Here is a 27,492-nt window from a genome sequence, read left to right as displayed (position 1 = left end):
TACATAACCTGACAGAAACAACAAAAATAATTCTAAAATACGTGCTGGTATCTGCATTTTACACAGGTGTCATATTCTCTTTAGTTGACAAATAAAGAACACTTTTCACTCGTCAATTTTGTTATTTTAAAAGAAAAGTTCAGCAACTCCAGGCCTTCAGCCAGGGTGAGGAGATTTCTTCCCTGCCCATCACTGCAACAAAGGGCAGAGTTATGGATTTTATTTCCTTAAAATTTTATTAAATTTGTATTTTTCCAGATAAGTAAATTGGGCATCAATGAACAGGATACGCATTAAGCTTTTTGGGAAGGGTTTGGTGATCATTATTTTTGTTTTCATTCTGTAAATGTTACTACTGATTTMATTCTCAGTCCTTACTTTAACATTATGGTAAGACTGATTTCAGGGACATGACAAGAATTTGCTAGAAGTAAATTCTGTATTACATTTTCATTAAGAAAAAGAATTGGGAAATAAACTACCCACAGTTCAATGCTTAATGTTCTTGACATTTTAATAAATTAATGTTTAATTATGAGTCTTCATGAATATATTAGCTGAATTACAAAACCTCCAACTCAACACCTAAATTTCTTTTCTGTGAATTCTTTAGTATATGTGATAAATGAAGGAAATTGTATGAATCAATAAACATAGACAAAATTCTTAAGAGAYTGAAGCTTCTACATTGCAAACCAAAACATTTATATTGTGTGGTTTTGTGAGAGTATTTTTAAAGTTTTTCAGAAGCTAGCTAGAACTGCAGTAAGGCCATAGTTAAGAATATTTTATCATCTGGGTTCCGAAGAAAGATGGTTTAAGGCAAGGTCAGTTGTTCCAAATCTGATTGTAAACTTCTCACACGTGATGATTATGACATAAAAGTTAAAAAATGGAAAATAAGAATTCAATATGGAATATGGAAATTAGATTTTAAAATAAAACATTTGCTATATTTTAGGTTTGTGTGTGTTTATATACATACATGTAGCAAATACACAAACATGTGTAAACATAAGCATACATGTAGTAATATATGAACATTCATATTTCACATTCTTGCACTTCAATCTACATGAACATTTAGTGCTAACAACCAGATGATTGACAATATGATCTCATTTATCTCAGCATGATAGCATTATCAGCTTGACAGTGCAGATCTTTTACTCATCACCCGATATCATGGATGAATTTTTAAGAATCTTCTGCTACAGTCCTCTGGAAAAACAATAGTATTCAATCTACTACATAGAAAATTGCATTCTTAGAAGTAATGATGCTGTCTTCCCCGCTATCTCTCCAAATTCCTTCTTTTCCTCTTTCGTTGGGAGGTATAGAGAATTTTTTTTTGTTGATAAGGTCAGAGAACTTCTTCATGGTCGTCATCTTTGTTATCCCTTCTTTCTCACCTTTATTTCTGTTAACTCCTCTTAAATTACAATATATGTATTGCTTAGATTACCTTAACAGCATTCTCGGAGTACAGAATTAGCTCAGATTTCGTAATACAGGTTAAAATGAATAAAAAGTAAAAGAAAATTTGTCTTTGGAAATGTTACCTAATTCTRAAAGCATTGCTTCTTGATGCTATAACAACGTAACTGACTGACACTGAATACCTGTCATTTGCAGAAGACAGTGTTGCCCTAACTGCTTGTTTTTGCTAGGTGAAAAATCACATACTGAAACATGTCTTTCAGCTCTGGCTTGCTGATGATTGCTGGCTACAAGCAAATTTGTATTTAGGTATTCATCAAGACCTGGATCTTGAAGACCAGAGGCCATATTGTTTCAGTGTTCTGGTTGGACATGGCAAGAGTCATTATTTCAATGTAGAGCTTGGCAATGAGTTGGCAGTGTGGGAGAAATCGTTTCAAAGAGCAATTTTCTTGGAAGTTCAAAGAACAGGGGTAAGTAATGAATAATTAAAATACTGGAGCCACTTCATCAGTAAAATATTCTGTAACAAATTGTAGGAAAGTTACTGCATATGCTTAATAATTGTATCAAATTAATATGCTCTATGAGTAATGCTCTGAGTATACTGTAATACACCAAAGGCTTCTGAAAGCTTAACCATCATATAAATATTTGTCTATCGATGACTGTATGATAACAAGGAACAAATATGCATTTGTGCAAAGTTTTTAGTTGCTGAATACAACAATCTGTTAGCTCAGTATAGCACAAAAGATACTAACATTTCTTCCAGTCCTGGTTTGGCCTATTTGAAATCTGCAGCTCAGGCGTTCAGTTAAAGTTTTGGTTGTAATTCTTGAGTTTCTATGTTTGTGTTCCTATATCTTAATTTTATGTCAGTCAGTTTCATACATTCAAGTTTGCTCTAAACCATTATGCCAGTAGGGAGCAAAGTGCTGTGGTAATTCTCCAGCAGTGAAAAATCTTTCTGATTCCACTATTTACTTTCTTCCTTCAAAACATAAATGCTGCTTTTCATGTCTATCTTTTCAGGAGGATATCAGAAGTAGCATGAATGAGGCCTGCAGTTTAATTTTACTCAGAATATTTCTAGACATATACAGGGGACTGACATTTCAGCATCCAGAAAATTAATGTTTGTCATCTGTAGGTCCACAAGAATTCTTTCTTTTGGATAAGGACCATAATTGTGGTGGGAAATTCATTTTTATGCCTAAATGATTGGGGCAGATTCATGCCAGGTGTGAGATTGCACTACATCATTTCAACCATTATTCTATACATGTGTGATCACTCATTATGATCTTGTATTTGACCAAGTTGTTGTTAACCTTATCCTGTACCTGTTCCATGTGTTTGGTTTACTATAAGAAGAATTGTATCCCTTAAAGGTTTTTATCCTTATATTGTTTATATTTTATGTTCAATAGTTTTGAAGTTCATCTCTCATAATGTATGTGTTTATTTTTGTATGCATTTCTTATGACAATGGTAAGTGGCAAAAAATGCAGAAAAGCAAGAAAAAAATCCCCTTCTAAGATGATTCTCCTTTCAGCTCTCTTAAAGTCATGTTTCAAAGCTGCAAATGCTTATAAGAGGAACATAACAAGAAGTGTGAAATTCAGTATAGCTAATGAAGTAGACCTATTTACAAGTAATGATACAAGCAAACTTACATTAAATGCAAAAAAATACATTGTAATTGTTGATAGCATAATTTGGGGCGATAGGGGCATTAAAAATGCAGAAGGGCAGTCCAAAGGCAGAAAGGTATTCTTCAAAAGTATTTTCAAGGGAGGATAAAAGCATTGTGATGGGTGAGTTAACTTTCCTCAATCACAACCATAAAGTCGGTTATCTTCCAAAAACCTTAGCAAGCCTCTCTGTCTTAGCAACARTGTTTTAAGTTGTTGTAAGACCAATTCATGAATCTCTAAGACTTCTTATTTTTTATTTTCTTACAGTATAGATAGTCTTCAAAACTGTATTAAGGCAAAAGCATAATATTTCTTTTACAGATATCGTGCTGATATCTTTGACCTGCACAGTTTTACTCCATGTCTTTTCAGCATTATCTTTTTCAGCAGAATTCTTCCTGCTCCTTAAGGTATTCTTTCCAGAGCACTGGATACAATTGTTAAATTAATTAATTAAAAGTGAAAGAGTTACATTCACACATTTTACTGTCAGCTTCAGAAAAAATGCAAAACTCAAAGAGCTAACTGTTCTGGCATTACACTTGTTCTGTGTGTTACACAAACATTACACTTGTTACTAATGGAAGACAAAATAAGGAAGAAGAATTTGATTGTTTCACAATATGGAATAGCTCTCAGGAAACTGTACAGAAGAGGAAAGGAGATAGAATTGCACAAAACTTGAATAACATCTTTAAAACCTGCATTTTTTTCCAAATTAAAAAAAAAAAAAAAGAAAAAAAGGTGAATAGGTGTAAAATATTGAACAGCTCCAGAAAAAAAAATATATGTATAGCTTTGACATTTTATTCTCAATCTCTAGATGTATGAATAATTGTTTTCAAAATTAGGAACTAGATGAAGAGATTCTGCTAAATACTCAGTTTCTAAACTTTCCAATGAACAGCAATGCAGTCTTTTACCTAGTTTTCTAATCTTGTTCAATTTTAGACTATTCATATATTTTAATTTTTTTAGATTGTCATGTTTCTGTTCAAAATTATATTTTGTAAAAAACAAGATTCAAGTACTAATAACATTTGCTACAAATTGCTAAGTAATGGCAGTGTAAAAATCCATTATAAATAGACCACAATATTGTTAGATTCAGATATTTGTGATTAGAAGGGTATTGGAAAGCCAATTAACATTGCTTTACAGAAAAACAGGTTTTTATCCCAACTGGTCTGAGATCTTTTAACATAATTACATTCCACTGCAGAGTGGCCCAGCTGCAAGATGTGGAAAGACTCCATCTGAAGCTATTTCACAGCATATGTTTGTTGCCAAGTCCAATTTAAGATTTGAGGATTAAAGGAAACTGAAGAAAAGGAAACTTGCAAAGTTCTGCAGACTACAATTAGTTTAGTTCCTGTTTCTCCTTCNCAGAAATTAGGCAGTTTGAGAGAGAAATAATCATCTTTTCTAGTTTATTAATTTATTAATTCTTCACAGTAAACTAAGATGAATAAAACAAGATTGTTGCATGTGATGCTTCTGAGCATCAAGTAATATAGCTAAAATGCAAAAATATTCAATAAAGATATTAAACATTATCTTTATTTTATGTTCTGTGATGAGACATAAGCATATGAAGCAAAATTATATATAGGAATTCTTTTATAATGGAAAGACCAACATATGCTAATTTTAGAACATATTGCATTTTAATTTCTGAAGCAAACAAATAAATGAACTGGATATCCTCTTTAAATTCAGGTGAGGTGTTAAGTAGCAGTTAGATTAAATTAGATTTATAGGGTCATTAAAAGATACTTATCAATTTGCTACCAGAAGCACTCAGTTTAATTACACAATTAAGTTTAAATTGTTTTAATTATGTACAGGAAGCTTATTAGAATTCCTATTTATCTGGTCATCTTTAGAAATGACATTAAATTTTAATTAATTTTTCTGTGAATGCAAAAAAAATGTTSTCCCCAAAGTCAGGTCTTTAAAACTATACAGATTAATTGTATGTGTTTAAATTTTGTAATAACAATTAATTCAGCAAATGGGMTATGAGGAAGAATCAAGTGGTGTATTAATGCTGTAAAACAAGAGAAATCCTGTGCATTCGCAAGAGTATAAAATAAAATTCTCAGAATATATATTCTGTTGCTTAACTACTCATAACATAATATTAAATGTAAATTTTTAGGGATGTACTTCTATATTCCTAAAAATCTTAGTATAGTCTTAAAATTATGAAGATGTAAATCAAAAGGCTAAATCTGTATTGTTATATATATTATGAATATATTTATTTTTATTTAAATACAAACTTTAGATAAGAACTATTTGATTTTACTGTTCATTTGTTATTTTCCAGATAATGCTATATTCTTGTATAAGTATAAAGCTATTGAAGCTGTAAGGAAGTTACCCAAATGRCATGGCACGTTTACAGAGAAATTTGATTATAGAATTTTGCCATCTGTCCATTTTTAAAAGTTTATGAGTCTGTATTATTCTTTCTCTGTGATTATTTATGTAAGAATCAGTTGCAAAAGAAAACCTCAGTCCAGAGTACTTTTATCCAGAACTGAATATTGTACTTGGGAATATCTCTTTCTTTAAAAATTACTGGTAAAGAAAAATCCTTTCTTGTATAATAAAGATTTTTTTTCAAAAACACGTTAGTGCCTCTGCTGAAGTATCTCAGTAGGATTCTACTGACATGAATGGTGCCAGCCTGATTATTCTGTGAATGCACTTCAGATATGTGAAAATACACTCTAGAGATAGGAAAATATTAAACAGTACACTGCTGTAGTTTGGGTTTCTTTTGGGGGAAAAAATATATGATTGCTACAAATCCGTAAAACTGTTGTTAGGCACAACTAGTTTAAACTTTAGAATACCATTTAATTTACCCATGTGACTTTTTGTCTTACTTCCATTGTTCTCATTGACTTCTACTATTTATTCCATAGCAAATCATTTTTCTTCTGTTGGTTTACATTACCCTTATGTTCTTTATRCACAAATAATGCAATAGCCAGTCTGCATAACCATATCTGCATTGCTGACTAGTCTTGTCAAGCAGTTCTAGTTGAGTCAGTGTCCCATTTTTTTCTATAGATACAGAATTCCCTGTAGAGAAACATTTAATTCCAGGTTTCAAATCCATGCCATCCTAGTCTCTCTGTCACAGTGGTTTAATACTGTGACGAGAGTTAACACTGTGATCACATAATGTTCACAGTTCTGTAAATTTTTAATTGTGGCATGATGAATTTCCAAAAGGTATGACCACTTGAGTGGATATGCCACATTTTCTAAGTGAGATATCGTACATTCATGTACAGTCACACAAATTATTTCATTGATACCTTTGCAAAATTATGGAACAGACATGAACCTGGTATCTAAAAATATCATCAGATTTTTCACGTAGCAGAAAACCAAAATATATGCATTTATAATTCAAATGTATTGGGTAATTAAGAAAGTTTAAAAGCACTTCCGTTCAGCAGTAGAAATTCTACATAAAAATAATATTGAAGAAAATGTTGTAGGCTGTCTTCAGAATTAAGAGTTTTAATTTTGTATGCCTTTTTGTACACTCTCTAGGGTGTGCTAGATGTGGACTGAGATACATTTCCCTGTATAATCATAACAACAGTATGTTCTTATCATCATTTTCATTTATTTCTCAGAATTTTTGTATACAGAAAGTAAGAGTTTCAGAAAGGTTTATTCTTGGCCTAGCCTGTCTCATACTAAGGCTTTTAGCATACTCTATGTGTTGATAAATACTTAGCAATTTATTCTGGAACCTCACTCCTGTATGGTGTATTGGTGCTGCTAAAAAAAAAATGGAAAAAAAGACAGAGGAATTAACATGTGATATTTTATGTTGTTTTACTTGTGGTTCTATAAAGTCTATCTCCTTAATGTAAAAATATAGTTCAAGAGGGCTTTGCCATTAATAGTTTTAATGGGTTGTGGTCATCATTTAAGATTTGCATAAAGCACATTAAAGCTACAGCTGTTCCTGTAGCAACTTTTGTTATTGATGTCTATATATTTCTATTGGTAGTCAACTATAAACAAGGATAAACATCATAACAAGTGATAATGGCTGTTTAATAATACATGAGGTACCTACTGTTTTTACTAAGCAAATAAAACTTTGTTCTTAGTAATTCTATTTATTTTGCGTTTAGTTGGGATGACTTGTCCCTGTAAAAAAAAAAAATGCTGAAAATTTATTAATAACTTTAAAAAATTCTTATTAGATTTAAATGCAAACACTCCTTTGTTATAAGCAAAGTAGAAATTGGGTTAAGATCTTAGCAGTTAGTATGTCAGTAATGGACTAACTTTCCCACATAATATACTTTAACTTCAAACGACAAGCAGGAAATGTATACAATATGTATATTATAAGTATTATAGTTCTTGACAAAAATCTTTGTTTTATGGTTATTCTTTATTATTTATTTGTTTACCTATTTGCGGAAAAGTATAACATGAATATATTGGAAAACATTATCTGTTTTCTCACATAAATATAACAAATAAGTACAATACATCTTAGTACAAATATGCTATATACATATATAAATTATTTGACAGAGTAACTAAAGGACTATGTAGTTTAAGCAGTAAGGTACATGAATATTAAAATATCTTAAAAATAAACAGAGATTCAACCTTTCACCCATATGACTGGAATAAGACTAGTTTATGCACCCCAGCCAAAGCATTTCAATGACTATACATTCCAGTAGCCATCAAATCTACTGTGTGTCTAGATTTATGCAGATCTCACAGTCCCTATAGCTTCCAAACGTGTGTCTTCAGCTTATGCAGGACAGCTGCATGTCTCTGTTGAAATCAGAAGTCCTCTGATCAGAAGTCTGCTGTACGTAGAAGACCACTCAAAAGGAGGAGAGGACCTCTTATTCCTTGGCTCTTACTCCTTCCTAAACAGACTACATTTATCCATGACTGAACTGCAGCTGTACATAGTACCCACTATGTCTCTGTAATTTCAGTCATGTCAGACTCTGTTGACAGCAAGTGAATGAGTAATTCTTTTATTCCCAAGCTTCATTACCAGCTGCACAGGCTCTTTAGGTATACTGATGAATGCCGTGCTTTTTAAATGGATGTGAAAGTTCCTCTGGTAGCCTTTTCTCACACATTCCTGCTCAGTTTCAGCGTTTCCTTACTGATGGACCCATAAAGCAAGTTTAAAGCCCTCCTCATTACTTGAGCAAATCTGTTAAAAATACATTCACTCCTTCTGAAAGAAAGTTGATCATAGTGATAGTCATAAAATATAGTTTTGAAATTATCTGCTCTCAAGCATTTTTGAAAAAGCTCTTCTAATTGGTATCTAGAAACCTGCATCAGTCTTTGTTTAAGAGAACTGAAGCAACCTGTCCCTTGTCATCTCACTGATGTAAAAAATCATGGAAAAAAAAATCAAAAAAAAAGGACTTTTTTAACACTAGGAGATATTTGACTCACATTTCCCTGCTAATTACCATGTGCAGGTACCAGGAAAACACAAGGGAAAAAATAATGTCCCCCAAGTATCAAAACATTAGTGAACTGAAGTATAATGATTTGATTGATATGCAGAKTTTCACAGATGGGGCTGAAGACCTGCTATCTAGCTGATTTTTGTTATAGGGCTGAAATCTCATGTTCATCTCCTGCCTGTAGATAAAGGACCTGCTTTTCCATCATGTAGCTGCCAGTATGCATTCTTCATCTTAGCTCATCCTGCAGCACAAAAGTCTGTGCTCTACCCAGCCTTCTTCTCAGTCTCCCCCAGGGATCAAAGATCTCAGCTTCTCTTGTACAGATAATGTTCTTGCTTCGTTTTAGTGATTTGCCCAAGTGAGGCAGGAATTTCTTTGCATAGGAGGTCTTCCATGCATGACTCAGAAACATAGATTTCTCTCTGCTTAGTCAGTGGTATTATCATCTTAATGATATGTTCAGGAAGGTATATGTATTGAGACTGTGGTGCCTGAATACAGAGGTACAGTACAGGGGTAACACTTTTGTAATTGACTTTCATTACAAATAATAATTCTAGAGATCGTTTCACTAGCAATGGACTTTTTGAAAACATTAAATAATTGGTCAGGGAAATATATGCTAGTTTTCTGATCTGGTACAGAATAAATATAACCCCTTTCTCTTAAATTCTTAACACTTCAGGGAAAGAATTGCTTCAGGAATGCACTGAGTCTGCATCTGTACTACCTTTCATAACCACTAAGATTAAAGCCAGAACAATATTTGTTTTAATGTGCAGCAGTGCCATTCAAACATGGTCAACATGCCACACTTGCAATTATTTTGAATGTTCATTTTTGTATGACTGTAAATGCCTTCATGTAAATAATGTGGAGGATAAATTATTGCTGTATGTCAGCAAAATATTTTAATGCATATCTAAAGGCTGATGATATCTAAATGTTTGCACATTTTCATCTTGTATTTACCAAGGTTTTTGGTTACATTTGATTACATTTATTTGCAATTTATTATGCTGAATATGCAATATGTTCTGTTTGTCTTTAGTATTTGTTTGCAAATAATTTCCAAACCATTTACATTATTTTCAAATATTGAATATTCATAAAAATAATCTAGGCTTAATTATTTGTGAATAATTCATTTTAGTATTCACTATGTGTAGCTGTGTAATTAGATGCTTACTCATTGGGGAATCTAATTTAATATGTTTTTTTTTAATTGCTTTGCTGAGTCAGAACTCAGTTAGTATAACCTGTTTAATTGGAAAATAATGGAGAATAAGTTATTACTGGGGCTTAATGCCACATTTTAATTACTGTATAAAATGTGAGGATATTTAAATAATGCTGTAATTGAGTATCAATCACTGAAATATTAYAAAATGACAAAAATACAATCTTCGAACACCAGTGAGTAAAATAATTTATTCAAAAATAATTTATACCTCTGTTACTGTTCCACTACAGCAGATTATATTAGTAGCCTGTGAATAAGTGAATTTCATTCCAAGTCCTTTTAAAAATCTATATAAAATGTTGTATGTAAAGCTTAGAAGCTTTTATGGTGATTTAACTCTAAATTTTTGTTTGAGTAGTGCAAATCTTCAGAGACTCTAACTTTTTATATCATACTAAAAATAGCTTAAAAGTAATTAAGTGGAAAGCTTTCAATAACATCAGCAAGCTTATTAATGCTTTCAATCTCCTCTTGGTCATTCTTTTATTAAAGCTGTTCTTAGGCTTTAAAGAGACTACCCTGGTACAAAATCTCTAATTAACAAGTTCCAAGTGTAAGAGGACATTATGAAGCTCTATTGGAAAAAAAAAAAACTCAAAAAAAAAACTCACAAAAAAAAACCCACCCAAAACTCAAAGCTTTCATAAAACTTGCAGGTATATTAAGCATTTTAAAAATGGCTGTGAACTTTGGTGAGGAAACGCTGCCAGCAGGATCTAATCTCTACTCATGTCAAGGTCAGTGGTATTTTCGCCATTGACTTAAGTGTCATCAAGCCATAATGATACTACTGGAAACTGAAATTTTCTACTTTCAGAATGCAATATACATTCAAGTTAGCTAGTCTTCAAAAAAAAAAATTTTACTTTTGTCTAAGAAGTTTTTTCTGAATTTTTTATGGAACTCTAAAAAAGATAATTTAAAAATATAAAAAGAGATCAAATAATTTGTATGTATATAGTCGCATATAGCAAGTAGAAGTACTGCTTAATTAGTGCTAGTTATAATAATAATTATTAAATTGTTATATTAGCTGGCATTAATCAATCAGTAGTACAATTGTATGTCAACCGAGTTTATGCATGAAAATGCTACAAAAAGACTATATTTAAATTTTAAATTACCAGGAAGGGTGAAATAATAATTACTCCATAGTTGAATTGTAATCACCAGATGTTTAGACAATGTTTCCTGCACATTTGTTGGAACTGATATGGTAATCCATTAGTAAGTGAGGTTTAAGCAGTTTTCCAAAAGCTTTGAAATGGGCAGATTTGGCATTGCTAGTTCTGTGTTACATTTCATGATGAGTGCTTTGCGAAAATATGTTACTTGTTTTGAGAAATGGGACTCCTCATATAAAAAATTCATCCAGCAAATCTCTAGCTAATAGATCTGATACCACATTACATTTAAAATGTAAAAATTGAATCAATATCACTGTTGCCACCTAAACATTCTCGCATGCCCAAAAAAGTATATGTTATTGTTGTGATGAAGGAAACCATGACTGTTCTTTCAAAATTCTTTTTTTTTTTTTTTTTTCCAGTCTAAAACATACGTATGCAGCTGGCAAGGGGATACCCTGTGCTTTACAATTGACTTTGCTCTTGGATTTACATGTTTTGATAGTAAAACAAAGGTAAGAAGAAAAGGAGCAGAAGAGATATCTCTACTTGACTGATAATTCAAGGAATAATGAAAAYGTTTTTTTGTTTCATGTGTAGGTCTTATTTCTTCCATTAAAATACTGCAATTTTTTATTTATGTGGCACCACTGAAATGCAGTCAGTTGGGAATAGAAAGAGATAATCTGTTTGTACTGTAGCACATGGAGACTTTGGAGGTGGATGGAAAACAGCTCATTTCCTTCTCGTGTAATAACAAGAATGAAAGTTTTTATTTAGCACAGAATTTGATTTCTTATGAGCTGAACTACTTCAGGATTTTATAAAGATTACTTATCATGAAAAAATTAAAATGTCATCTGATTCAGTTTGTTTTGAAGCCAAAGATGTAAGATAAGATTACTTTTTCTTTCATCATAAGGAAGTTAGGATAAGTCTATGCTAAACAGAGTCATGGCATGGATTATGCTTCAGTCATAATCTATATGATTAAATTCTCATATCCTGCAGAACAGACTATCTGCATTTATAATAGTTTTTGGGAATGGTTCATGACATATACCAACTTCCAGAAAAGTAAATGAAATTTTAAGCTATTTAAATGAATTTCTAAATTAATTCAGAAGCTTAAATTTACATCTAATAAATACTTCAACATTAATACAGATGTACAGCAGGTCTGTCCCCCAAAATATTACCTTTTACTCAAAGATGAAAGCTTTCTTTTCTTTCAAATGTCTATAAAAGAAATCAAGTCATTCCATATAAAAAGAAATACACTGCATATTCAAATATTGTCAAAAATCTAGGGTTTTTTTTGTCATCCAAAATGCACATTTTTTGAAATCTTTGTGAAGAAAAGTTGGCCACTGGCCTTTGACAATTTGGACTTTACAGTGCATGTTCTATCCCATTAAGAAGGGTAAAAAAAAAAAAAAAGAAAGAAAGAAACATCTTTGCATACCTTTCTCTGCCTTAAACTGTACTCTCAAATTGTGCTTGACATATCACATTTTACTTTATATACCTAAAATTGCCTACATACAATTTAGGGTTTAAACTACAGAGAATGTTTCTTTTAAATGTGTAAACTGATTAGTTTTTAGGGTTATAAATTTGTTCGTTGACATTCACTTTCAAACAATCAGAAAATAAGCCAAAATGAATATCATTTTTCCTGCTGCATTAGATAGAATCAAAATTTTGCCCATCAGAAAATTAGGACTTTGGGTCAAAGTGCCCAATTTCAGTCTCAACAATCAGGAAGATTTAGATCAATCCTTCTTGCTTACTTAAAGGAAAAATGCAGAAAAGTTATATAGATTCAAATGTAAAATTTTTGAAGATCTGTATCTATTTATTGTACATTAGAGTGAGAGATGGAGGTGTCACAGGCATTCTCAACCCTCTGCGTGAGGCAGTAATGAGCAAGTTGCACAATTCATTCTTCCTACCTGTAATTGTCAGCTGGAGTTGAATATTCCAGGGTCATCACAGCTTGGACCCATGCATTTGGGGCCTATCTCAGAGCTATCTTTGTCACCTACAGTTGCTTTGTATGTGATCACAGAGGCTTTCTTGTACCTAGCTGGCTTAATTGGCTCACCTTCCCTATTCAGCTCCTCTAGCAGCTCACCTAAAATAAAGGGATCCCAAAGTGTGCATTCTTTCCTGCCTTCCAGAGCCATCTGCTTCCTCTGTTTTTCACACAGTGTCACCTGTGGGGAGAGATGATCACTCCAGCAATGCACATTATTGCTAAATTCTTCCTAGGTCTGTGTTTCCTCTCCATCCTTAGCAGTTACCCCTTATAGAACATTCATCTATTCAGTTTAGATCCAAACTCATTTAAGCTTTGAGTACCTTTCAGGTGGTCTAATTAGGCCCTCTGGACCCAGTTAAACTCTATTCATGATTGTAAAGTTTAAGCACCATCACAATGCCATAGCATAGTTGATTTTTTTCATCTTTTAAATTAGGAAATCTAAGAAGCCAACTGAGTTTGTGACTGCTGGGAACCAGGAGATGGAATCAAGCTTTTTTTGCCTCCTGTAAGACTTTATATTTTTTTAATAGGGCATTACAAAGTATTAGTAGAGTTGTAAAAAAAGTAACAAAATAATTCAAATTCATGAGGTCTTCCTCATGCTAAATTTATGTTATCCTGTTTATCAACTGATGTTTGTTCAAGTAGTGCAGAAACCACTACAAAGACAAAAATGTTGGCCAACAAGACAAATCCTGTAGGATCCCAACTTTTGTTACCTTTCTCATTTTACTCATCTCTCAGTCTGATATTCTTTTCTGTATTGCTGTAGCACTGGGAATGGTGGAACTTTAATCAAAATTAGTATATGTGATGTTAAGAGTGAATATTTCATCATCATAATCATCATCATCAAGGCATATAGTGTAAGAGCAATAATGCGAAGAAATAACTTCCCAAACTATTAATTTAAAGGAAGCAGGACACCTACTCTTTTCAAAGCTAACTGTGTTCTAAAATAGGAGTAAGCACATTCTTTCTCGACTTTAGCAACTATATGTAGCAAATGTCTAATTTGCAGAGAGAAAATATCCCAGAATATTAACCTTATTAGATAGTAGAAATAGTCTGCACTAATTTAGAGAGGACTAGTATTTCTTTTTTGCAGTAATTGCATGTGACTCACAGAGCAGCTGTTCTACCCCAGACAAATTCACAGGGAGAATGTCTGTTACTTATAAGTGTAGGTATAGTGCTGGCCTACATACGAATATTTTTCAGTGAGACAGTGAGAAATGGAAAACATATCAAAAAAAGCCTGCCTGTTTTATGTCTGCTTTTGAAAGAGCTTTCAAAGCATTTAAATCATGTTTCCTCACCAGTATCTAGGGATTGATTCACATCTCAATATGTGCTTCGAATTCTCATTAATATTATGGGACATTAAGGAAACATCAGCAGGAACTCTGGATGCAAGTTGTTAATCTATCTTTTTAGACTTATTATGCCTTTAAAGGTGATGAATAGAAAAAAAGTAATTCAAGTTAATACAGAAAATGAAATTAGTTTCAAAAAGAATTTCCTAGTGTTTTTAAAAAAGCACCTTTGGAAATATTTAAAAATTTTGTTTTGATCTAGGATTTCCCTCATAGTAATAGTAAGGCCACATATGTAAACTGAAAGGAGGGAGAAGTTTGAAAATATCTTAAGAGTTTTTATATGTTTGCAAATAACTGTGTAACACAGAGCATATATTTTGTAGTTTGCAAGATAAAATATATACATAAACATAAAAATATTTCTATAGCATGTTTCAAACCACTTTACATCATGGAATTCAGCTTTGCAACATCTGTATGAGATAGTTACACATGCAATGCAAGTGATCCCACTTAAATATGAGATTAAGATATAGAACAGAATTGGGTTCATATTGAAACAAATACCATGGTATTTGGTATTATTTGAGATACACAAGTGAAACAGTTACATATCAGAAGACTTTTAGATAATTAGTGAATATGAATGCTGTATCTTTCACATATGATACAGAACTGTTAATCTCACTTGCTCTGCAAGCAGCCTGTAAATGCATTTCATTTACTGTCTTAAAGATTTTTCTTAATAGGTCAGTGTCTATCAGTTCTTGGTGAGAGTGTGTAAGAGAGTTCTTAATCAAATTTCTTTCTCCTTAGAATGTGCTGTGGAGGTTTAAATTTTCTCAGCTGAAAGGATCATCAGATGATGGGAAAACAAGAGTAAAGCTTCTCTTTCAGAATCTAGACACCAAACAAATTGAAACCAAGGTAGGCAGCATATTCTTTATGTTTGGTAACAAATGAAATGGAATTACTATCAAGACATCAAAATTTCCATTTCCTACTTCACACACATTGAACTGCAAATCATGAATTATCTTTTTTTTCTTCTGTTCTATATATTATATTTTTCTGTTCTATTCTGTTCTGTTCTATAGAAGCTTCACAACCAATAAAAGTGGTGTAGTGTCTATAGATTTGTTGTGCTATTTATGAAAATCATGCAATATATGGCATAGCATTTATTACCTTAAACAAAGGAAATAATAACTTTTGGCCAAAAGGCCAAGAATGTTCTGAAATCTGTTGTTCTACTGTGAGTTGAGAGTGCTTGGTGTTGTGCTAGACCTGGCATAAAACTCTGATGACATACAGGTACTACTGTTTATGTGAGGTATTTCTAGTTCCTGTTTTTTTCCCTTTTAGAAAGCATCAGAGAAAGGTGTGAAATTAAACTGTAAGTGTAGCTGTAACACCTGCATCTGGACTCAAATTCTGCCCTGTGATCCCCAGTTTTATGCTGTTGTATGTATCATCTAGAGGATGTGATAAAACTTACATAAATGAAATATCAAGCCTGAGATTAATAATAAACACAGAAGTTTGGAGTAAGATTCAAGAAAATAAGGGGAAAGGAAAGGAAAATGTGCAGTCACARAGTTTTGAAAGGAATGAGAAGAATGTGATGTGATGGAGAAAAGGAAGCTAAGTGAGATTCAACTGGGATCTAGTGGAACAAAAGTCAGTGAGAACAGGGAAGCAAAAAAAAAAAATTGAAAAGCTATGAATATTCCCAAATATTCTTTCCTGGRTTTTCATAGGTAATCATCTACCTATTGTAAGCTGATAATTTGCCCTAATGAGCATGAACAAAGGCAGAACAGATATTACCTGTCTTTTCTAATATTAAAAAAAAAAAAAAAATGACATTTTTGTAACATAGAGATACAGCAAATTCAATGTGTCTTCATTTGTATATCTATATTAGTCAACTATTAAAGAATGTATYGATTATGTGACTGCATTTTCCTTCAATTATGTATAAATATCATTGTAAAGTTTGCCTGAACTATTTTTTTCTGGAAGAAAATGACTTTTTTGTTGTTTTGTTTAAAAGGTTAGTGTTTTATGGTATCTCCTTGTAATAAAAGTTTTTAGTATTTCATCAGCAAACTTAACTCAAGTTATGATTTGGCTCTGCGGTAAAAAAATAATGTCTAGTATAAAATACAGACTACTATAATAACTCGACGATGGGAGCAGATCATTTCTAAGTCATCCTCACAGTACTCCCTGGAGAGAAAAAAAGAACTATCATCATGTTATACATGATCATTTGTTGCACAGGGTTCAAGTAACTTGTTCAAGGTCAGACAGGAAGATTGTATTAGTGTGAAAAATTGAACATGATTCCTCCAATCCATGTGCTGAATGGATATATAGCCCATATGTGATAATTGGCTACAGCCCCTTTTTATTGCTTTAGTACTGAATCATTCCTTTTACTTTTGAGATAGCAATCAGAATATTAAAAAAATATTTTTCATTCATTGTAATTATATTTTTATTTGTTTCTCCTTAAGTTTTAAATTATAGATTGAAAAATTGTAATTTTTTTTTTGAAAATTCAATTATTGCTATTTGTTGAATAATAAAATAAGCTCTAATAATTTTTTCAGCAGGTTTTATCCAGAGATGCTGATTTAACAAAACATTGAATAGCATTCTTTTGCATAGCTGTAATGAAAACACATAATTCTCAGAGTTGTTGTGAGTGTTTCTATAGTACTTTGAAATTATCAAGAGGAGGGTGTTACAGGGTTGTGAAATATGTGGATAAATACAGARTGATAACTATATATATACCAGATGTACATGTAATTGTAAATCACGATTGTAGATGGTATTATCCTTTAGACTTCAGAATTGGAATGGCCAAGAAATAAACAGTGATGCTRGTCATTGTCTTATGCGATATCTAGCACTGCTTATCATACAGAAGAAAAGATTTCATAGCGGCAGGTGGTGCTGTAGGCTGAAGTGCAACCAATAYTGAGAAACTGAAAATACCATCAAATATCAGAAGTTTGATTTCTCCCCCACTGCATATGAAATAAAGCTTGATACAGATGACTTAAGCCTGTTCACCTGGCAATAACAAGAGAGATAATCTGCAASAGATTTTACCTGATCAAGTCTAATTTTATATGCTTAAAAATTCTTGAGGGGAAAAATCACRTTTGGGAATTCCATTTCTGTGTCTTAGTGACTAGCTGGAGATACTTTTCTCCTATAAATTCTAAGCAAAGAGCAAAGTGATTCTTACTGTGCATTTCTATTTTAGATGAAAAAAAAGCTTTTTTTTTTTTTTTTTTCTCTTAAAATACGTGTTTTTCTGCTGGAAGGAATTGAAAAGGCCTAGATTCTGAACATTAATTTCTCCTTCAGGCCCCTCATATTCCCTAGAGCTTCCCCTCATAGTTTCCTACTGCAGTACTTCCCCAAACTTACTGTACCTTTAATAATTCCGGTAATATTTCCACCCAAATCCATTTTTTAAATCCCTCRAAAGTTAGTATAATGCATGGATGCTACTCTTAAGTTATGGCAAATGTTTGGCCAGGCTGAYAGTGGGGAAATATGAAACAATTTTTTTAGTTGCTTTGGAGATATGTGTATTAACTGGTTAGATAACCCATTTGATAGATGGCCAGGGGACAGCTGCCCTCAGCTGCARGTCAGGACAGGAGGGGATGAAACCTGAGGATAATAGGGCTTTCTCAAAGTCATGAGAGCTTTTTAGTGAGAGCAAAATAATAGATTTTTCTCACTCATCATCTCAGGAATGATTAAAATGTTTAAATTTTATTTGCAAAAGTAATCTTTTGAAGAAAAATTGATACGGTAGATATATATCRTAGAATCATAGAATCATAGAATGCTTAAGGTTGGAAGGGACCTCAGAGGTCATCTAGTCCAACCTCCCTGCACACACAGGGTCACCTAGGGCACGTGGCATAGGGCTGCATCCAAGCGGGTTTTAAAGATCTCCAAAGAAGGAGACTCCACAACCTCTCTGGGCAGCCTGTTCCAGGGCTCTGGCACCCTCACTGTCAAGAAATGTTTCCTTAAGWTCCTGTGGAACTTTTGGTGCCTCAGTTTGTGGCCGTTTCCTCTAGTCTTATCGCTGGCCACCACTGAAAAGAGGCCGCCSCCTCCTCCTCACTGCCTCCCTTGAGGTATTTACAGACACTGATCAGGTCCCCCCTCAGCCTTCCCTTCTCCAGGCTGAACAGGCCCAGCTCCCTCAGCCTTTGCTCATAGGGCAGATGTTCCAGGCAGAACATCCTGGTAGCCCTGCGCTGGACTCTCTCCAGCAGCTCCACATCCCTCTTGTACTGGGGAACCCAGAACTGGACACAGTACTCCAGATGTGGCCTCACCAGGGCTGTGTATAGGGGGATGATCACCTCTCTTGGCCTGCTGGAGATGCTCTTCTTAATGCACCCATGGATCCCATTGGCCTTCTTGGCCACCAGGGCACACTGCTGTCTCATATATAAATATAAGTGAAAACATTCAAATTTTGGCAAACCTTGTGTAYTGAATTCAGGATACCAACTGAAAATGACAAGTAATAGGAGGTATAGGTTAGGTTAGGCTTTTTGACATTTTTTTTTTTCGATCTTTTTAATCAAGATAATACTGATAGGATTGATAATTTATCTGCCCCATTAAGGAGTAATAACCCGCGACATAAGATTCTTTTTAATTGAGCCCTATGAGCATTTTCCTTTTCTTCTCAGTATTTAATCCTTTTCTTTTTCACTCTGAGGAAAAGATGGTGTTACATTTTTTGCAATTCATTCACACCAAATAGGTAAATAGAGCTTTTTTTTTTTTACACCAGATTTCCTCTTTTACAAACTTGGTCTCACTGGTCTCAAATATTTTATTAAGAAAAGAAAGAAGAAAAGAGACTCAGATTGTTTTATTCTTCTGAATATCTTCCTAATATTTTGAAGTCTGGATGATCTTAAAAAGCAAATTTTCAGCATTAGTTATTTGATATTTTTGCAAATGTTGTACTTTTTAGATATGAAAAATATTATTGTCAGTAGCAATTAAAAATAAGGCAATGTTACTTTCAACACAAGACCAGCTTATTTTGTGCTGAGAAAGAGGGACAGTAGCAAGACCCAAGACAGCTCTTTGTGTTCTGCTCATACTGCTACAGCATAACGTTCTGTAGAATGATCCAGTCAGAGAAATCATGGTGTAACTTAATTATTATGAGTTATAGCAAAGCTTCAGCTAAATTTTGTCCCAGGTACYTTCTGTCTGTTAAACATATAACTTGAGAACTTTACATATCTATCTTAGTACATACAGTTTTTCTTTGCTCGCTTCACTTCAGGCCTCAACACTGGTATTTTCACAGGAGTACAGTTGTGGTATGCCATRTATTTTTTCAATTATTCCCTGTAATTTTGCAACAGATTCTATTCTTTTTAAAACTTCAGGCATGTGGTCAAGGTCATGTCAGCAATTAGGGTGGTTTTGTTGGATCTCACTATATTCATCTGACATAGAGTATATTCTACATTTGTACTGTTGAGATACACGGTWAATTGAAGAGAGTACCAGTAAATCTGTCTCTAGGGCAACATTTTACTATAATTTAGCACTCAAACCCTTATGCATTTCTATTAACGTGAGTCTTCTGTTGTTGACATCTGCAAGTTTACTGCTGAGCATCTTGAGAGCTTCATAATGATTCACAAAATGATGGTGGATAGGAGTAAAGACTTTGCATATGTGGCAGGGCTCTACAGTCTGATTGCTGTTTGAAATTTATGTTAATATTTGCTGGAAGAAATTAATTTAGTTGTCTGCTCCTGAACAAGCTTCTCTGGAACAACTTTTCAGATGAATTTCTTGTGCATTAGCAAAGTTTTCATCTGCCAATGCAACATTTAAAAGCATTCCAGATTTAACAGGAGACAGTGACATTTAGACTCATTCAAGCTGGATGTGAAAAACTGGCTGACTCTTTCAGATCCCTGCAGAACTAGTATTAAAAATTTAAGTTCARTTTATAGATTGAGTTGCAATTCATTTGTCACAGACGGTTGGAATCATGGAACTGGTTGTAATGCTTGTGAGGTTAGAGAACAATTTTAGCTCATCATTCTGCTGTTTGTGCAAATAACAAACACAAACCAGAGGCCAAGTAAAAGTTTATAGCTGAACAAGCTTTCATGCCTCATTCCGTATTTACAACAATCTTAACAAGCTGTGAGCTACTAATGCATCTGCTCTTAAATATGCTGTGGCAATCATCGGTCAAGATCAAGTTTCAATCTAAAGGATTGAAATAATATGCTGGTTAATAAGGATATAGTAGTAGTATTTGTAGTTTTGTGAACTACTTGTAAACACTGAGACTTGACAATGTTCTTGAAGAAGTCGTAAAATACATGGGGTGCAATAATGCTATCTATCTTTGTCTGTTATTTACCTGTCTTATTATGCAGACTCRTGACTTCTTCAAATGGTGATCTAACAGTTAATGGAGTATAGTAAATGTTGTGTGGCACTGAGCCAGAGCACTATGGTGCCTAATAAATAAATCTCTTCTAGGCAGATGGACAAAAAAAGAGCGCACATTTTTCTTAGTTGACTGTGCCTGTGTAGATATGCCAGTCAGCGCAGTATGTACATATTTCATATCCTTAGTGCCAGCTCAGTGCCATATTCTCAGTGACAGTTTTGCAGTCTTGTCCTCCCACTGCTTTAATCCAGTCTTTTATGTTCTTCTCTTGCTGTCCTCCTTCTAATGGCTTTGTTGTACTTAAATCACTTATTAGGAGTTAGACAGTAAGCTGAAATAGCTCTGATTATTGAAATATTAGATATCCAGAGATTCTTCCTAATACATATAGAAATACACTGAGAACCTTAAATGAAGGAAAAAGACAGTGATCACAGATGAGGCAAATAAGCAGAACAGTGGAGTTCGGTGGCACATATTAAATTAACAATGAGCTAGCTGGTGGTCTGCCTGGCTGCATATGAAGAAAAACATTGTCAAATGAAAAATAGATTATGGTAGCAATGCATTTATATGAAATAAGTGGCACTGGTGTTATTTTCTTGGAGAAATACAAATTACACACAAAAGCTGAGGAAGTTGAATTTCTATCSTCAAAAATAAGTCCTGTATGGTCTATTGGTCCACCTCATGTCACCAAGCTACACAGCATCTCCATTTCCCCAACCTGGGAGGCAGGGATATCTTCCTAACATTAAAAATATATTTCTAAGCTAACATGCTAGTCATCTTTCCCCTTCTGTGTTGCAAGCTGTCTGTAATCTGTATTCACTAGCACCATACCAATTCTTTGAGCAAGCTGTTTCCTCAACCCATGGAGGACGTGGTTTCCTCCACCATCCCAGTCTGTATTCCAACTTCTGGTTTGAGTATATGTAATTCCCTATTCTAGCATCTGCCTTTGGTAAGCCACAGTAAGGATTGAAAAAGAAGTTAATATGGACATTAGATCTCTCTCAAACAGCAAACACTTTACCTCTCTCGTGCTTGTGATATTACTGAGATAAGCTGGGTCTGTGAGCGCTTCTGAGGCATGAGGACCCAGAGAGAGGCCTAGTCCACCATCAAGGACCATCCCTAATGGAGTCTTGCACAGCAGACCAGCAGGACTGTGCTCCTTTCTTCATGTGGTCACACACAAATGCACAGTCTTACAGAAAACATAACCTGACAGTCCTGTAAAGCAGTATACCGTATGCAAAATATTAAAAATGTGAGAACGCTGGAAAGTGAATTAACTGGTACACTGCTGGTAGAGCACTTAATGAGCCACCCATTTGGCTACTATATTCTATAACAGCTCCCCAAACTAGGATCTGTCTTGAAAATAACCCCTCAATTGAGGGGTTAACTGGAGAAAATGAAGCCTGTCTTTACTCAAAACATAGTTTTAGCAATATTACTTCTCTTTTGACTATATATGTTGTGCCAGAAATATAATAGTGGAAAATTAATATTCAAAAGGTAAATCTCAACAGGTTGAACAAGCTCTCTAATATGCACAGGTTTCATTTCATACTCAAACTGTAAAATAAGCAATGTGGAAGCCACAGCAGGTGTATTGGAAAGGCCAGAGACACCCTTACCCTTGCTTTTCTCATATTTTTCTATGGTTTATTCACATAATATTGTCAGAGCAGTCTGAAATCTGTCCTGCAGTGTGTGTTAGGTCACCTCTGATTTTCTGAATAAACAGAGATTAGATGTGTACAAAGCGAGTGTACAGAAATGAGAAGGTTTGTAAAGGACTCTCTCTCTCAGCTGCCCTGTGCCATCCCAGACTSATATGCCAAGGCTTATTAAGGATTGTGTTCCACTGAAAAAAATGTGTATGTTCTTCATTCCAGTTTCAGMAAATTTGAACAATGAAAGTTACATAATGGCACTAAATTTCTCTTACAATATTTACATTAATTTGTATTTATTTACATCTGTTCAATAAAATATATTTAGAAACTTATTTCTACACATGYTCCGTATCTGTCAGTTGAAATAGAATAAGCAGTTTTTTATTATGCCACAGAAGTTATAATACATATTCCCTGGACTTCTGTTCCTCAAGGGATTTTCACATTTTATTCTTCATTTTTCTTTCACAAGGAAATCTGATTTTGAGTAGGAGGCTCGAATGAATACTTCAGTAACTTAATGCCAATATTGCTCATTATCTAAGTGTAAGTGTTCACTTTGGTATAACTTCTCAAAAATGTTCTTTATTTATTATTATATTTTTTCTTAATATGTTGGCTAACAAGCATGCGAGAGCAGAAGATTGAGTTTTACGTGTTTCTAATGTTACACTATTTTCTTCTTTTTTAAGTAGACATGTATGTTAGAAGTKCCACATTCAACTCATCAGTAATATCAGTTTATGCTTCTATTATTTTTTATTAGAKTGTAGGAGTGTTTTATATTTGCCACTATTTTATAATCCTGGAAGTGAAGTCTGTAATTTCCATTAAATTCATAGGGATTCATAGCCTTTAACACATTTCAGAATGAGAACTTCTAAAGTGGATGGATTGTTCTATTCTAAATAAGGGATATTATATCCTTTCTTACCTTTTATGCAATTCATAGGAACAGCAGCAAGTTTACCACAGAAATGGAGGTGCAGCATGACAGAAAATATGTAGAGCTGCAGCGAGAAGCTGTCTGTCTCCCTTTCTTACTTTCTTCCTTTCCTTTCTCCTCTCTCTCTCCTTTTTCTCTTCTATCTCCATTATCTCTCTCCTTTTTCCTTTCTCTCCCTTCATCTCTTTTCATTTTTTAACAAAGCAGTCTGACCTCTTATCAAAATGTGCTTCTTCCCTACATAAACAATTCTGTCTTATTTGAATAAAGCTGGAATATCCACYTGCCTTTCCCAGGAGTCCTTATATTTTTGCATCACATCCTAGAGGATACAAGGATGTTCATATTTTGATAATGCAGAAGCATGTCCAGTGCAGCATTTAAATCATGCTATGTAATTTTACTGTAATTTACTGTAAGTAAGTTACTTTACTGTAAGTAAAGTTAATTTACTGTAAAAAAATATATACACAAGTAGCAACATATTTCTGAATATGATACTATGATAACCTTTCCCTGACTGACTAGAGATGCTGATAGTTTCTGGGCCATAGGAAGTTGGAGAGTAGCTTGAATTACATTGCAGATCCATGGAATGTTTTACATACCCTGAAAGCAGAGCCTTGTTTTCAGCCACAAAAGCWACAAAAGTTGAATATTTATTCAGTTTTCAAAGACCTGAATCAGATCTAGACACCTCATATAAGTTTACTTAATTTTTTGTCGCATTTCAGTAATCCATTCTTCTGAGCTAGTTGCTTTCAGATAAAAAAAAAAATGTGATTTTTATTGCGGTAATTATAAAGACTAAAATGTTCACCCACTATGCAGAAGACAAACACAGAAATGTAGTAGTGACATACTATATCCCATTATAAGTTGTTTTAAATTATTTGTTACTTTAATTTAATAGTTATAGCTTGAAAAATGACAATGCATAATGCCTGTTATTTTGGTTTTTTTTTTTTTTTTTGTTTGTTTGTTTGAAAGCTATAGGAAAACTGGTTAGCAATTATTTCAGAGAGCAGCTATTGAAAGGAATAGAAAATTACTTCACTTCTGTTAGCAAAGTCTCTGAGCTATTTTGTTGAGAAACTTTTAGATTCCCAAATTCTGGAAAGAATTAAAATGTGATTAAAATGTGGATGATGAGCCACAAGGATTGCATGCATTACATATATCTAAAACTCTGTACGTAAATATGCTCTGCAGGACTTGTGGCTGAAAACAGTGTTCTCTGGGGCTTCTGTCTGTGTTGAGCAAGCACCAGAAGGAGGACAGCTGGTTGCGAAAACTTTCTCTGTCCCCAGGCTACAATATCTGAGCAGGCCTTTCCCTCTAGCTTTCCTGGATGTCTCACAGAAGATAAAGGCACTTGTGATGCCTGTTACACTTCGGGAAGAGCATATCTTGGGAACCTGCTGAATACCATTCTATCGCTCTTACTGCATAGTAATATTGTTTACTGCCACCTTATGTTGGAGAAAGTAGACAATAATGAGAAACTACATTTGTCTGAGGATAAAAAATGTGCATAGTGGGAAATAAAATCACTGAGACAATAAACTACATGTGCCTGAGGTTGTAAAGAACCTGTGCTCAATAGATTGAAAAAATCAGTAGAGTCTCATCTTCAGCATGAAGTAGAGCCCTCAAATGCTAAGTCTGATAAGTTACATTCCCCTTCTCCCCCCATTTTTACTTTATTTTCCACTTGTGCCTGATCAGACACTTTCTACTTTTCTTTTCATAACTCCATCAGGAGTCCTGACTATTTCTCAAAATGGCAAACATTGTTTTTTTTCTGCAATATGCGCAGCAGAATAAGTATCCACAACTTTCGTTCTCCTATTTACAGCCTAGTACACAAAAATCAKTAGTGATCTCCTGTATTTGTGATAGTTTTAATGAAGAAAGATTGAACAGGATTTTTTAAAATCATTTATAATTCCTGGTCAGTTCTTTTTATTCTTTCTGAGCTCTTATTTCATGTGAAAACTCTGATGAGCACTTGTCTAAGGGAGAATTCAAGCAATTTGCCCTATATTTAAATTGAAATATTGTGTCCAGCATCACTGTTTATCAACTGTGCCTTTTTAACAAATCTAAATAGCTTTTTGATTTCTACTGAGCCAGGTACAGCTTTTTCAATACAAAGTATATTTAGTTTACCCTGGGGATTCTGCCAAGCAGAAGCAAAGAAACMTGGCTAATCTAATTTGCAGATTTTCCTTGAACAAAGTTATCCTGGCTTGCCAATCTTATTCACAAGTTGATTTCCAGTAATGAAATCACAGTATTATTTATTGTGTATCAACACCTCAGATAGTTGCTGTGTACCTTCCTTGGGGGTGTATATCCAGCATTTTGATAATACTTTGCTGTCATCAAAGAGGAGACAGTAAAAATCTACCATACAACAGAGATATGTAAAATACTTATTAAAAATAATACAGTTATCTGTCACCATAGCATAAAAAAAGGGCTGCTGTTTACTGCGCAGTATGTTCAAGTATCAATATGTTTACAAGGACATCTGTCTCATTATTTTAGCTTCTGAGGGAATCAAGCTAAGCATCTCAAAGAAAAAAGTCAATAAAATAAAGCTGTTGGAAAGAAACAAAAAGCTATTTATCTCTAGGAGTGCTTAATCAAAAGAGAGTTGGAAATATGACAGTAATAGATATTGGGAAAAAAAAATCCCATGATGGGAAAATAAATCTCTAAAATGCCAAACTTCTTTTGGTGAACACCATAAATCTGGACAAGATGAAAAGCAGAATTTCAGTTTACTTGTGGTAGTTTAAAAAGTTGTAGGTTATAGTACATAAAGATGACCTCTATCATCCTGCTCCAATTTAAAAATATCTGTGGTAACTATGGATTTCTGGGTCCCTGAAAGATAAAAGGTGCCATATAAATGCATTATACTTTTTATGACCAAATTTGACGTGGAACGATATCTTCATTTCCCAAAAGTGTGTCTTAGTAAGCTTGGCCTGATCCCGAGRTCATTACTCATGACTGAGTAACTCTCCTCCTCCTGAATTTTTCCAGTAATTTCAATTACTGATTCCTTGAGTATGACCTGGGCATCTTAAGTATGACATAATGAAATGACATAAATAGTTAACAGTTAAAGATATTCATTATTAGTAACAAAGCTACTTCTGCCAAGTAAATCTATAGCCTTTGATACCAAATTAATGTGATTATTAGCTTTTCCTGAATACTAACCTTGAATCCCAGACATATCATTTGGGGCAACTTTATACCTCTAAAATTATTTGTTTGAAAGATGATTATAAAATATTCTGATAGGAAAAACRAAGGTCCAGTTCTTTTGTTTCTTCTTAAAAGAAAGCATATAGAGTGTGCATGATAAACTCCTATGTAATCTATGCCTTTAACTAAATTTCCTGATGAAACCAAAACTCTTCAAACAAAAAGCACCCCCATATATCCATGTAACATACTTAYCAATGCAGATCTCACATATAATAACATAATGTACAATAAACACATTTTCACTCTGTATTTGCTGTATTTCTGCCAGAAAGTCACGCCATTTCTGGTTGGGTAAGTTGGGAAATAAGAATTCTGTAATTTGTGCACAAGTAATTAAATGCAAGTTACATAAGTCAAGAAAATTCAAAACCTATTTGAGAGTGTCTGGCATATCAATTACATATCCAGCCTTTATTTTTGTACATTGACCATAGTGTGACTTTACCTCAGTTTCTGTCGTGCATCTGTTCTACCAGTTTGATTCTCTGACTCCCAAGGGCTGGCCAAAATAGGTGTCCTCCTAAAGGCATCCCCCTAAACCCCTCCAGATTGTGTCCTGGCACCACACATGGCTCAACTATCCCTGCTCGTTCAAATATTTTAAAATATGTTGAATGTTTACTCTTGCAAGTTGAATCTCTTTTCATTGTCCAACAATAAGGCAGCACAAAGAATGAAAACTAAAGTGACATATTCATTC

General features: G+C 33.7%; 1 protein-coding gene across 1 annotated transcript in view; it reads left to right on the top strand.

The window, feature by feature from the left end:
* The window catches only part of SNTG2 (syntrophin gamma 2), a 126,919-nt gene that overhangs the window by 98,925 nt on the left and 502 nt on the right, over positions 1 to 27,492 (top strand). Inside the window, exons 14-16 of the mRNA XM_026037069.1 lie at positions 1,704 to 1,913; positions 11,434 to 11,526; positions 15,194 to 15,304. Coding sequence (XP_025892854.1) covers positions 1,704 to 1,913; positions 11,434 to 11,526; positions 15,194 to 15,304 — 414 coding nt within the window. The remainder of the gene's footprint in view (positions 1 to 1,703; positions 1,914 to 11,433; positions 11,527 to 15,193; positions 15,305 to 27,492) is intronic.

This window comes from Nothoprocta perdicaria, unplaced genomic scaffold (genome assembly GCF_003342845.1).
Source record: "Nothoprocta perdicaria isolate Ctin4 unplaced genomic scaffold, notPer1 scaffold_19, whole genome shotgun sequence".
In the NCBI taxonomy this organism is placed as follows: domain Eukaryota; kingdom Metazoa; phylum Chordata; class Aves; order Tinamiformes; family Tinamidae; genus Nothoprocta; species Nothoprocta perdicaria.
This window is presented reverse-complemented; position numbering and strand designations above follow the sequence as displayed.